The sequence below is a fragment of the Aspergillus vadensis genome, assembly GCF_003184925.1.
Source record: "Aspergillus vadensis CBS 113365 unplaced genomic scaffold BO88scaffold_1, whole genome shotgun sequence".
Classification (NCBI taxonomy): Eukaryota; Fungi; Ascomycota; class Eurotiomycetes; order Eurotiales; family Aspergillaceae; genus Aspergillus; species Aspergillus vadensis.
Window position 1 is genome coordinate 1,571,080 of NW_020292039.1, and position 11,965 is coordinate 1,583,044.

The 11,965-nt window shown below is 48.7% G+C and overlaps 6 protein-coding genes across 6 annotated transcripts; 4 read left to right on the forward strand and 2 right to left on the reverse strand.

The window, feature by feature from the left end:
• Positions 1–1,460: 1,460 nt before the first annotated feature.
• BO88DRAFT_409916 (uncharacterized protein) lies at positions 1,461–2,336 on the forward strand (the record flags this gene model as incomplete). The annotated part of the gene is made up of 1 exon (XM_025707980.1): positions 1,461–2,336. The coding sequence occupies one exon, from the start codon at positions 1,461–1,463 to the stop codon at positions 2,334–2,336; it is 876 nt and encodes a 291-aa protein (XP_025568361.1).
• A 421-nt stretch (positions 2,337–2,757) lies between these two features.
• On the forward strand, positions 2,758–4,257 carry BO88DRAFT_328388 (uncharacterized protein; the record flags this gene model as incomplete). The annotated part of the gene is made up of 1 exon (XM_025702555.1): positions 2,758–4,257. The coding sequence occupies one exon, from the start codon at positions 2,758–2,760 to the stop codon at positions 4,255–4,257; it is 1,500 nt and encodes a 499-aa protein (XP_025568362.1).
• A 1,075-nt stretch (positions 4,258–5,332) lies between these two features.
• BO88DRAFT_355016 (zinc-dependent alcohol dehydrogenase) lies at positions 5,333–7,003 on the reverse strand. The gene is made up of 9 exons (XM_025703691.1): positions 6,696–7,003; positions 6,582–6,633; positions 6,447–6,528; positions 6,373–6,394; positions 6,233–6,313; positions 6,084–6,177; positions 5,979–6,029; positions 5,675–5,931; positions 5,333–5,606 (listed from the first exon to the last, which is right to left on the reverse strand). The coding sequence occupies exons 1-9, from the start codon at positions 6,925–6,927 to the stop codon at positions 5,422–5,424; spliced, it is 1,056 nt and encodes a 351-aa protein (XP_025568363.1). The 5' UTR covers positions 6,928–7,003; the 3' UTR covers positions 5,333–5,421.
• A 441-nt stretch (positions 7,004–7,444) lies between these two features.
• Positions 7,445–9,096, reverse strand: BO88DRAFT_400234 (ADP-ribosylation factor family protein). The gene is made up of 5 exons (XM_025705508.1): positions 8,619–9,096; positions 8,504–8,542; positions 8,354–8,437; positions 7,946–8,269; positions 7,445–7,883 (listed from the first exon to the last, which is right to left on the reverse strand). The coding sequence occupies exons 1-5, from the start codon at positions 8,691–8,693 to the stop codon at positions 7,857–7,859; spliced, it is 549 nt and encodes a 182-aa protein (XP_025568364.1). The 5' UTR covers positions 8,694–9,096; the 3' UTR covers positions 7,445–7,856.
• On the forward strand, positions 8,547–9,438 carry BO88DRAFT_16357 (uncharacterized protein). Its single transcript, XM_025701612.1, has one exon. The coding sequence runs from the start codon at positions 8,882–8,884 to the stop codon at positions 9,347–9,349; it is 468 nt and encodes a 155-aa protein (XP_025568365.1). The 5' UTR covers positions 8,547–8,881; the 3' UTR covers positions 9,350–9,438.
• On the forward strand, positions 8,917–11,920 carry BO88DRAFT_400235 (putative chromatin remodeling complex subunit (Arp8)). Its single transcript, XM_025705509.1, has 4 exons — positions 8,917–9,401; positions 9,460–9,538; positions 9,639–10,044; positions 10,097–11,920. The coding sequence occupies exons 1-4, from the start codon at positions 9,359–9,361 to the stop codon at positions 11,726–11,728; spliced, it is 2,160 nt and encodes a 719-aa protein (XP_025568366.1). The 5' UTR covers positions 8,917–9,358; the 3' UTR covers positions 11,729–11,920.
• Positions 11,921–11,965: the final 45 nt, after the last annotated feature.

An 11,965-nucleotide genomic window follows, 5' to 3' on the forward strand; every position in this document is an offset into this window, starting at 1 on the left:
CCATAATGGTATGGGTAGAGACCAAGATGTGATGAGAGAGTGCGAAGACTAAGGCTAAGTAAACGACTTATGTAATGATATGGTCTTGATGTAAGTTAGTCCTGGACTTGGTGCCCAGGTATTGTTCACAGTGTACTTTCTGAATACGTATTGGTCTATCGAAGCTAAAAGAGGGAACAACATTATCCAAGACACTGTACTGTTCCTTGTGAACGAACAATAAAGCACCTCTAACATACGTAGGAGACGTGGTCTTTTTCAGAGCTGATCCATTCGTTGAGTGTTTGGTCAAGAAATGTATCCTGGAAGTCTGCGCTAATAGTACTGCTCAATGACACTAGACTAAGACTGAAACTTCTAACACTGAGAGCGGTTAATAATCGCTGTTGTTGTTATTGGCCTCCTATCAGCGCATGATGTTTCAAAGAATCAAATTGTCATCGCAAGAATCAACATTAAGAGCACATAGTGCTCATAATCCTCGGCGCCGACTTGCTGGAATCCTATCAATATTTTCTCTTAGCGCAGAGGCACTGCATACCTATACCTAAGTTTCTGAAATGTAGGGCTTTCTCCCGGCCTGGATGAACCTGAGTGTCAGTTGCCGCCGCGAAAACAGATTTTAGAACCACTATCTTGTTAACCTTGCTACCTTGGAGATCGACAACATGTACTGGTAGGCTCTGGGATACTCACCGTTAGCGCCTACAGATGATCCGCTCCATTCATAGTGGGCCACCGCAAGCGCCGGTTCCCACTTTTGTCATACGGATCCGCTGAGACAAGCGCTCGATATGATTTTCAAGAATGCTATTGGGCTAGTGAAGCAGCCGGTAAAAATATCCGGCCCACTAAGTAGTGTGTCCTTTCTTGGTAGTTCCAACTATGTATAGCAACGATGCATATTGGCAAACGATACGAGCCAGTAGACAGGTGTCGCTAGTCGCAAAATGCAGAAGCTCTGGAAGGGTCTGTCAATTCAGCTGGTAATATGTCAGGCGATGGCTAGCCTCGGCGCGTATGCATCAGTCGATGCGCACGTCGGTTGATTCGTTCAGACTATGCACTGCCCTATGGCGGCAACTGAGCATGGATATGAGCCAACGAAATATTCCTTCTAAGTCTGGACCATCGTGAGCTGGACTCAGGGCTGAAGCGCCGTGCTGGAGTGCTGTACAGAATTCATCCTTGTCTTCAGCTTCATTGGCCTTGACGGGTGGTTGAGCTGACGCGGCACAGCGCCAATATCCTCTCGAGGATGCAGATTTCGAACAGTACGTACGGCGCTACAACATGAAAGGGAAAGCAAATCGTCCTCAGAATCAGGCTATTAAAGTCAGCTACCATCCGGCCGATTCGAGGGTTATCCATTAGCACTCACACAGCTTCAAACCTCCGTCTTCTCAACTATCATCTACACTTCCATATTTCTGCAGGCAGAACATAACCCTACCTCCACAATGAAGCCAGACGTCACTACAACCGTGGTTTCGCACCCCGAGACCTTCGACATCGGCCTCAGCCCAACCGGCGATGCTGGCAGTGCCTTCCATACCCAGAACGACCCCTCCGCCCCCTATCAGCGCGAAAACTACATCGAGCGCAAGACCGCAGTTGACATTCGTTGCTCCTGCGTCGACGTTGTCCATGGGCTACTCAGCCCGGACGGTAGTTCTTATGCAACCCTCATCGTTCTGCAGTTCCGGTTCGACCCACGCAAGCGTGCCCGTCGCATTTCCCAAGTCGATGTCGAGCTTCAATTCTCTGGTTCTGAGCCCGGTGCAGCAGACCCAGAAGTCTACGCAATTGCTCCCAATGAGCACCTCAGTGTTTCCCGCACTACTCAGACTGAAACAACCTCCACTGAGGGCTCACTGACCTTTGGTGCGGGAACTGTCGTCAGCAACTTTGTCGATGCAAGCAGTACGGTGAAGTATGGGCATGACATTAGCCGCGAGTTGAGCTATGCTGCGACAGTCGTTGGGTCGATTGATCTGCGAGGCCGGAATTACGGGAAGGCCAATTGTGCCTCGTGGACGTTGATTGAGAATCCCGCGACGAAGACGGGAGTTCCCGCTGCCATGAGGGCAGCCATATTGCTGAAAAGAAAGGACGAAGGGAAGTTCCAGGCCAATGTCTCCATTCGGGCAAAGGCAGACTGGAAGACGCAACTTGAGTGGCTGGTGGGGTCGACAAGAGCAGATGATCCCGTTCTGTTTGACCCTACTTTGAGTCCCACTAGTGACAAGTACGATGATATGGAGTTGAAGATGGGTGATATTGATCTCAACGGCATCTCGGAAATCGTGGTAGAAAGCGGAAAGACCATGGCCTAGATATGGGAAGTCGCTGTACGTTATAATGTTATTTCTGCTGCTATATGCCATGTTCAGGATGTTAGTTGTCCATTATCCAATATATAATATTCTTTGACTTGCCTTTCCAAGCCATAACAACCAGTCAAGGCTGGAATAAGCAGACGAGATATATACTTTTGGACTTGGGGCTTGGAGTCATTCCGATATTCAAAGTGAATGCGCCTGGGAATTAGCGCACTGCTGCTTGTCACATCGTGAGTCACAGTGCAATGAGGGTTATTACCAGGATTCGTCCCTGTGCATCGGGTATGTGCAATTTTTGCACCAGTATCACCTGTATAGCTAAACGCGGATATAAAACAGACGCGATGTCTCAGTTTCTACCAGGGTCAGTCTATATACTAGAGGCAGCAGTGATAACAGCTACAATCGAAACACTATGCAGAACCTACCGACTGAGATTCTCGGAATGATAGGGAAGTTCATTGCCTTGGACATAGATGGGAATTGCGAAAAGATACGGAGATCGACCTTGCTTGCTTTGACTCTGTGCTGTCGGAAATTCCACAAGATATTCGAACCATTACTCTATTACCATCTTGACCTGGGATACGGCATCCCCCTGACCGACGCCCACATCCATCTCGTTATTCGTCTCTGGAATCACCCCGAAGTGGCAGACTGGGTTCGCAGCGTAAAACTGTTCTGGTACTTAGACAAATATATACCAGTGCATGACGCTAGTGACGAGGATATTGATGAATTTGCGAAGTTCGTGCCCAGAGCACTAAACAAGATACTAACGCCAGGTGAAGTGTTCACAGACGAGTGGGAGGAATGCCTGCTCGAATTCAAGATGGAGGCTTGGTTAGGAGTCTTGTTTGTTGGCTTGACGCATCTGGAACGCATTGAATTTGAACATGAAGACTCACCTCTTTTCATCTCCATTCTATATAAAGCCGCAGAGCGAGAGCAACCCTTTCATGAAACCCCACCATTTCCTTTCCTTCGAGAGGTCATTGCTCACTGCCAACTTGATGAAGGAATAACCGAAGCTTTCCTCACTCCGTTTCTCTATTTCCCAAATGTCCAGTCTATCACAGGTTCTTCGTTCTCGGCTGAATATAGCAGTGATGATGGGTGTCATCTCTACTCTCACGAACCACCCCTCTCAGTTGGTCCCATAAAACAGATTTCGTTGGGCGATGTCCGGATGTGCACCGGGATGCTCGACTGGCTCAAAGTATGCAAAGAACTGGAACATTTCTCAATCGAAGCCTCACTTCACCCAGATGCAAAGGTGATTGAAAGACGCTTTGATACTCGAGAACTTTATCAGGCTCTTCTTCCATTCAAAGATACCCTCAAATTTCTCAGCGTGACATATGATAAGCAGTACAATTCTTGGCTTGACATGAGCGGGGGAACCCCTGTTTGCGAGGATAACATCCCGTTTGAGTCTTTTCAAGAGTTCTCTGCCCTTGAGCATTTGACTGTTCGGCATGCCCACCTCGTATCAATCTTTTCGCACGCTGCTATCAAGAAACCTAGCATTGGTCGGCTTGTTGACAGGCTTCCGAGCTCCCTGCAAACTCTTTCTGTCCAAGACGTTCTCCGCGATAATAGTGGTCTGCTGGCGGAACTCTTGATGGTTGCTCAGGATCGGAGCTTATTTCCTGACCTGAAGAGTTTGGAACTCAGGGACAGGTCTGTGATATGGACTGCATCAGATGATGAAACGATACCGGACGGAACGACAGTGGTTGGGGGAGCAGCGGGATTAAATATGGTTCTCGTAAAAGAAGAAGCCGACAGAGAATATGCGGACACAGAAAGATTGAGACGGGAATGTGAGGCTAGAGGCATCGACATGCAATGGTTCATGGAAGGTATGTCTGACAGCGAAGAAGAGGGTGAAGTACGTAATGTAGGACATTAAGCCACAGCTATCGTCGCTAAATGCACACCTGCCTGATACGGCAAGTATCCTGATCAGATCAGTCTGGTTCCTGTCTGATAAAATGGGCATAGAAAACTTGAAAAGTCATTTAATGTTATAGGGTATTAAGAGTATTACTAAAGAGTATCTTCTGCACCGATCACCAGGCAGAAACTGCTGCAATGCACTAGCACCCACTGAAGCAACATATCCATCTTTCTCTGAGAAACTCTATTAGGTGATCAATACTGGACTCCAAACATTTAGAGGCAGTATGTGTTCAATATAGTTCGTATTCGCCACGGGCCGACTTGATGCTGCGTAAGATATAGACGAACACCAATCACCCACTCTTCCCAACCTAAACACCTCGTGGCGCACACGGTAAATGCGCTTTGATAGCTGAAGCTAGGATGCTGATTACTTAAAGAAGCAACTTCAAGCCAGCCTATTGACCAAATTATTAACCCAAAAAATCCGCTATGATATTGACAGATGGGATGATATATACTAAAAGTAACTATGTATGGGCTTCAATTGAGGAGACAAGGCACATACCAGGACAAATGCATTAGTAGATTAGCGATAGTTGCCCTTTGGGCTGTAGCATTCTCCATGATTAAACGTTTCTCTGCAACCAAACTGTCCAATTGTTAAGCATCTGCCAATTTCGAGGGTTGCAAATCCGTCCCAGCTGATCCTTTTTAGTACGCCCAAATAGTTTCCATACTTGCTTCAACGCCCTCACAATCTCAAGGCAATGTTTTGCATCAGATGAAAATAAACTGTAATTATTCCATGCTCAATAGTCGCAATGACCACAGTACCCGCATTTTTTATCGCAAGCTGTGAAATCTTTTGAGGACTCGGAACCATATCCATAATCGTATTCTCATGCTGCGGGTAATAATTGTCACTAGGACTTGACCATACCGAAGACTCCTTGTCAGGCTGTCTTAATTAGCAGGTGTATATAACGGTTCAGGTACATTACCTCTTCATTAGGAGCACTCTGGATTACGCTAATATCCTGACGACTTCAGTCACTTTCAATGTTATATATATATATATCTATGTACTGTACTGTACGTCTTACTGAACGTGGCTTATCATCAAGGCAAACCATATTATCTGCCTGTGATGATAATGAGCAAAGACTCGGGTTTACTCGGGAATGCGCACAACAGCCCGTCCCTCGATCTCAGATCGCCCCAGTCGCTGCAGGACATCATCGATGCAGTCGAATTCAAAGCACTCGATATGTGCTGTCACATCGCCTCTTACAGCCATGTCCATCAACTCTTCCATCTCCTTGGCGGTTCCGGCAGAGTTGCCAACAATTGTTAGTCCTGCTTCATGTCAGCATTTAATGTCTATCGGTTGGGTTCAATTTAAGGCAGTGACGAAGTTGAATCACCTTTCACAATCATCTCAAACGGCGTCGCCGGTAACCTAAACGGCACACTTGGTATACCCACGCATACCAAAACACCCAAGCTGCGAAGCATTTTCATACTCTGTGTGTATGCTGGCTCATTATTGGCTGTGCAGATGACAGCATGCGCACCTAGCCCTGAGGTCAGAGCCTTCACTTCACGCTCTACGTCGTCTGTTTTGTAGTCTAGGAAGGCGTGGGCTCCTAAGGAGAGGCACAGCTGCCTTTTCTTCTCGCCGCTATGATGGGTAAGCTACAAGATAATTCAATAATAGTAGCGCCATACCTGTCAATTGCAATGACTTTGAGTCCTTTCTTAGCAGCAATTTGAACACCCCTTGTATGCTGTCAGCTTTATCTCCCAGAAATAAACAGCTGCAGATGCACATACATATGTCCTAGGCCTCCACCTGCTCCAGGAAGCACAATCCAATCTCCGGGTCGAGTTTTGGTCTTCATGATCGAGGAGTACATGGCGATGCCCGCTGCGGTGAGATTAGCTTAGATATTTCGAGATACCAGGCGACCAGTTGTACATACCGCACAAGAGTGGTGCAGCTACGTCCGGTGCTAGCTCAGGAGGGATTACAGTTGCATGAATCGCAGGACTGACGACGTATTCTGAAATCCAAACACTGGTCAGTAAGCAGGTCCAGAGCCGAAAGATTAACGACACTCACGTTGAAATGTCCCTGGGACATTCTGCACCTAATTAGCATAACCACACTAACAAGGCCTAACAGTATCTTCCTACCGCTCCAGCATTCTTCTGATACGGACACGCCGTATTATTGATAGCGCAAATCTCACACTCCAAACAGGAGCTATACAGCCATCTGCAAAACCACTCAATCAATTTCTGTTTCTGTATATCAACAGCCGTACGAACCGTATCCCAACTCTTCGTCCCATCCACGTTTGCTCGTCGAGACCACTGCCCACTATACGCATAACAGGTCAGGTATGAACAAATGCTATCAAGGCAATGGCATGAGACATTTACCTTTCACCACCTTTCCCACTCCTTCATGACCAGCTACATCCGTCAACATGGGAGTTTCCCCGCGCACGCTGTGGACATCCGAATGGCATACTCCGGAGTACTCGAGCTTGACTAGGACCTCTCCCTCAGTGGGTACAGGGATCGAACGGTCATGTATAATCTGTAATCTGGAAGTGGCATTTGCCCCAGAAGGTGGGAGAACAGCTGCGGTTTGGGTTTGAGGAATCGCCATGTCGTATGTAGTAGTAAGTGAAGTGGTTGCGGAGATGCGGAGGAAGGGTAGTGGGATGTTGCGGGGTAAATATACTGCTTTGGATACACAAGATTAACCTCAAGTGACCGTTAGAGACCAAGACACTGAAGGTGCTGGTTCGCATCCGAGGAGTCTGACTTACCTCTTGTGCAAATCAGATAGGACTCACAGGTATGAATGTTTATTTCCTCATCGTGCAAGATTATCTATCCGGAGGCTAATCCGAACCTCTAGTTAACTACTATCGGGACTGATACGCGCCTGGTGAACGATAGGCTCGGAGTTGATAAGTAGATTAGGGATTGGAGATTGAAGTGTTGCTATCTACTCTCCGCCAATCGCTTTGCGATATGATCAAACCCTGCTTTGCTGAGCGTTCTTCATGGTTCATTCTTCTGTTCAAACGGGTTAGTCGTGAAAATCATGTCTGCGAGCTAAGTATGGAGACAGATCAGAGTGCCCATATGATTGAAAAGACCAAAATATATTTAAACTCCTTCTTTTTTAAATTCCGCTTAAATGATACTTTCGATATACACCTGGGAGCATCTCTTAATATCCTCTGGCTAAAGTCTTCACATCTCTGCATCAAAGTTGGAGGAATCCTGCAACTTCAACCTAATCATAACATAAGAGCGGCGTAAATCATTGCTGTAGAATACATCCAGTCATTTCAAATAATTATGATATTATACTAAGTGTGAAGGTTTCGATATCAAAAAGGTATACTGTATAAACGACATGAGCCCTGAACAGAGTTGCAAGAGAAAAGAGGATGTAAAAGTGGGGATAAGTGGAAGACACCAAGGAAGAACGAGAAAGCGTTCAGGAAGCAGCCGATCCCTACCACCTGGAAGCGAGAACATATATCCGAAGAAATCTATAAGATGGTACAATAACACCGTCGCTCATGCATTTTCAGACTGTAGAGTTTGCTGTGGGTAACTGGTCAGCATTTATCCAAAGCGAAGCAAAGGAGCCTTGAGGTTGCACATACCACCAGCCAATCCATGCCTTCGTTAAGACCTTTGCCGTCGATAGCAGAGCATGCGACAATGCTCCAATTTCTATCCCGTAGCTCTCCCAGCTTGAGAGCCTCTGATATCTCGCCGGCACCTTTGGCGCCAGGCTGGTCCTGCTTATTGGCAAATACCAACAGCGCCGCATCACTAAGCTCCTCCTCATTCAGCATGGCCGCTAGTTCGTCGGCAGCCGTACTGAGACGTTCAATATCTGTGGAATCAATGACGAATATGACAGCAGCGGTGTTCGCATAGTAGCAGCGCCAGTAGGGCCGAATGGACGTTTGACCTCCGAGATCCTGCACGACAGCGGTACGTCAGTAAACTCAGTTACTCTCTCCTTGCCAAAGGGCGTCCTTTATGAGGTTGCAGCGTTTACTCACCCAGACATTGAAATTCAGGTTGCGATACGTCACCGATTCGACGTTAAAACCAATGGTTGGTATCGTAGTAACGACTTCACCAATCTATTCCTGGCACATCAATAACGGCCTCTAGCTGACAGTCGAGCAGCTCCGCAAGACTATACGCACCTTGAGTCTGTATAGAAGGGTTGTTTTTCCGGCGTTATCCTAGAGATGGGAGCGCGGGTTAGTATGAAACTCGCTAGTAGCTGGATGCCTAGTGCCAAAACATGGATATACCTACCAGACCGAGGATGAGGATGCGAATCTCCTTCTTCGTCCAGAGGAAGGACCACATACGAGACAAGGAGCCTCCCATGTTGACAACTCTTAACAGCGACAGGAGCAGAGTAACACTGGGACAGAGGGGGGGCCGCGGAGTTGGACAAGAGAATGACGGACTAGCGAGAGATATTGCGGAGGGAGGGTCGGGCGTCGAGCGGTGGCGGAGAGGATGCGGCGAACACGAAAAGGACTCGCTCCAAACTGAGGGCACCAGCTAAGGGGATGCGAGGAGGTGTAGCAGGTCAACGAAGAGTCGATTTAACGGAACTGAATAAAACACAGCTTGACACGAGACAAGGCCACGATCAAGAGCTGACTAAATGGCATGGAGGGATGGTTGGTGGCCATCATTGGCCCGCGGTCTCCTGCCGATCGGCCTGGCCCAAGCTCAAATCAACTAAGGATGGCTTGGATGGGGATGCGGTTCACTACCGCTCGCTCTCCGGTGTTGGTTTCCCATCATTCAATTGTCGTCGGATTCCTACCTTTCCTTCCCTCCCTCCCCAGCCACGATACCTTTCGCTCCATCATCCCTCTTCACCTCTTCCCCACGCGCCACCTCACCGTTGGGATGCACCTGATCTGAATCCGAATCTACTCCTTCCGACATCCTTCGCGATCCGCTCGCGATTTGACCCGGTCAACTTTCTCACTCACACCCTACTCAGAGATTACCGGCTGCCGGTCTAGCAACACATCATGGTCGGCAAGAAGTCGGGAAAGGCTCTCCTTCGGGATGAAGGTACGTGTTCAGCGGTCCAATAAGCGATTATGCCTTCTCTGCTAACACACCTGCTCAGGCCTGGAGCGGACCGATAACAATATGGAACTCTCGAGCTGGCCGCAGGTTCCTCCTATCAATCAGAAGAACTACTACACGTACGTCGCTATATCTCCATCTTCGATACGCAGTTGTGTTACTACTTTGCTTGCGCCCTCTATCAGCCCACCTTCAACGCTGACAATATTCCCTTCATAGAGACTATTTGAAGCGCGATGACCAGTATCTGGCGTTCAGACTACAGAATGAGGAGAATCGAAATCGGATGGCAAAAACGGCCAAGGACCGCGATCGTGCCCTAGCCATGGCAAAGGCCAACGACCTAGGACTGCCAGAAGCAGATGCGGAAGATGGCGATACCAACATGGAAGATGCGGAGGACACTACTACGGAAACAGTAGGCTCAAAAGTTATTGTTATCCACGTGGGTAGTCAAAACCTGCGAATTGGACTGGCCAGTGATGCTTTGCCCAAGACTGTGCCTATGGTGATTGCGCGAAAGGCTGCTACCAGCGAGTCCGAAGACCAAGAGGAACCTTGTCCCAAGCGGCTGAAACTGGACGATGGCTCAACCATGGACCCGGAGAAGATGTTTGGCCCTGAGGTCTGTTTCTCGCCTACTCTAGCTCATTGTCTTGGCTTCTAACCCGTCACAGTTTGCTTCCCAGTATACGACGATGTCAGCGGAGCTCAAAACCCACATGCGACAGAACAAGCGTCGAACACTGCCAAACTCCAAGGAAATGGTCGTCAACTTCAACCGGAGGACCGTGCCAGAGACTATCTCAGAACACAACGACCCCATGCGCGTGGAATGGACTGAGATCGCTGACCCGGCACCCGAATACATCGTGGGACAAGCGGCCCTGAGGATACCTGATGATTCGAAGCCTCGCTACAAGCTTTACTGGCCAATAAGGCATGGCTGGTGCAATGAGCGAGATTATGATAATAAGCGGCTTCTCTTCCTTGACATCTCCCTCATCTTGGAGGATGCTTTCAAGACCCAACTGGGACTTACCAGCAAGAAGGATTGGCCTCAGTACTCCTGCGTCTTCGTTATCCCTGATATTTACGAAAAGTCTTATGTCACCCAAGTACTCGAGTTGCTCATGAGAGAGTTCGCCTTTGCCCGAGTCTGCTTCATCCAAGAAAGTCTAGCTGCTACGTTCGGCGCCGGATTCACCTCGGCTTGCGTCGTCGACATTGGCGCCCAAAAGACATCCATATGCTGCGTCGAAGAAGGCATGTGCGTTGAGAACTCTCGCGTGAATCTGAAGTATGGCGGGTTGGATATCACTGAAGTGTTCATAAAAATGATGCTTTACGACAACTTCCCCTACTCCGATATCAACCTCTGGCGCCGATACGACTACCTGTTGGCAGAAGAGCTGAAAAGGAACGTTTGCACCATGAACGAAGCGAGTGTATCGGTGCAAGTTTTTGATTTCCATCTCCGCGTTGCTGGTCATGATACCCGGAAGTACTCTTTCAAGGCTTACGATGAGGTTCATCTGGCGCCGATGGGCTACTTCCAGCCGACCATTTTCGATCACTCACAGAAGCTCAAGGGACGCAGAAAGCTGATCGCCCGCTCGGTGGATATCTACGACGGACAGCCTAATGACCCGACATCAGCCACCCAATCACTCATTCTTTCCAGCATCGCTCCCCCTCCCACTAATGGCCAGGTGAACGGTGATGCGCAGTCGAACAACGTGGACGTTCAGGCTACCCCCAGCCGGGCCCAGCAGTTCAATGCCCTTAGTCGCGTGCAAGAGCTTGAAGCAACTCCACGATCTTCAGTCGCTGGCTCCCCTGCGCCGGAAGCAGTCGGTACACCTCAGGCCGGCGCTGCTACCCCTGCCCCGAGCGGACAAGGCCAGAGCACGTCGCAGCCCCGTGGACCCACTGTTGAAGAGAGGGACGACATTCTTCCCGTATACCCTCTGGACAATGCGATCTTGACCTCTATCGCTCAGGCAGCTCGATCGGATGAGCGTAAAATGCGAGATTTCCTCGGCGGTATCATGGTGGTTGGAGGCGGAAGCTTGGTCAATGGATTCCACTCGTTCCTAGAGGAGCGTCTACAGGCTCTGCGACCAGCTTTCGCTAAGGAGATCATGATTGGTACACCGCCGCGAGACCTTGATCCGCAAGTTGTTGTCTGGAAGGGAGCGAGTGTCTTCGGCAAGCTGAGCGGAACGAATGATAGTTGGATCGGACAGCTGGAGTACGACCGATTGGGACATAGGCTCATGGCATACAAGTGCATGTGGGCTTACTGATCAGCTGTCGTTCCCAGAGGGCTATGGCTATCCCTGATCTGAAAGGTGGTGTTGGTATGACACGGGAACACTGACACAAATTTGTAACTCTATTGAATTTCAAGCTAGCTTTCTGTTTGATCCACACATGTCCTGCAGCCTAGAGTTACAGGCATCAAATACGAATAATGACAAGTGAATGGAACGTTCTGTAGTATGATACAAGATTCACACCTCCTCCTTTAAGACTGCAATCGA

Coding starts and splice junctions, on each gene's coding strand:
- BO88DRAFT_16357 (XM_025701612.1), top strand. CDS start 8,882: ATGCGAGGAGGTGTAGCAGGTCAACGAAGAGTCGATTTAACGGAACTG.
- BO88DRAFT_400235 (XM_025705509.1), top strand. CDS start 9,359: ATGGTCGGCAAGAAGTCGGGAAAGGCTCTCCTTCGGGATGAAG. Junction 9,402..9,459: donor GGCTCTCCTTCGGGATGAAG/GTACGTGTTCAG, acceptor ACACCTGCTCAG/GCCTGGAGCGGACCGATAAC. Junction 10,045..10,096: donor AGAAGATGTTTGGCCCTGAG/GTCTGTTTCTCG, acceptor AACCCGTCACAG/TTTGCTTCCCAGTATACGAC.
- BO88DRAFT_400234 (XM_025705508.1), bottom strand. CDS start 8,693: ATGGGAGGCTCCTTGTCTCGTATGTGGTCCTTCCTCTGGACGAAGAAG. Junction 8,438..8,503: donor CCCTTCTATACAGACTCAAG/GTGCGTATAGTC, acceptor TGCCAGGAATAG/ATTGGTGAAGTCGTTACTAC. Junction 7,884..7,945: donor AAGGCATGGATTGGCTGGTG/GTATGTGCAACC, acceptor AGTTACCCACAG/CAAACTCTACAGTCTGAAAA.
- BO88DRAFT_355016 (XM_025703691.1), bottom strand. CDS start 6,927: ATGGCGATTCCTCAAACCCAAACCGCAGCTGTTCTCCCACCTTCTGGG. Junction 6,634..6,695: donor AGTGGGAAAGGTGGTGAAAG/GTAAATGTCTCA, acceptor TTATGCGTATAG/TGGGCAGTGGTCTCGACGAG. Junction 6,030..6,083: donor GGTGGAGGCCTAGGACATAT/GTATGTGCATCT, acceptor ACAGCATACAAG/GGGTGTTCAAATTGCTGCTA.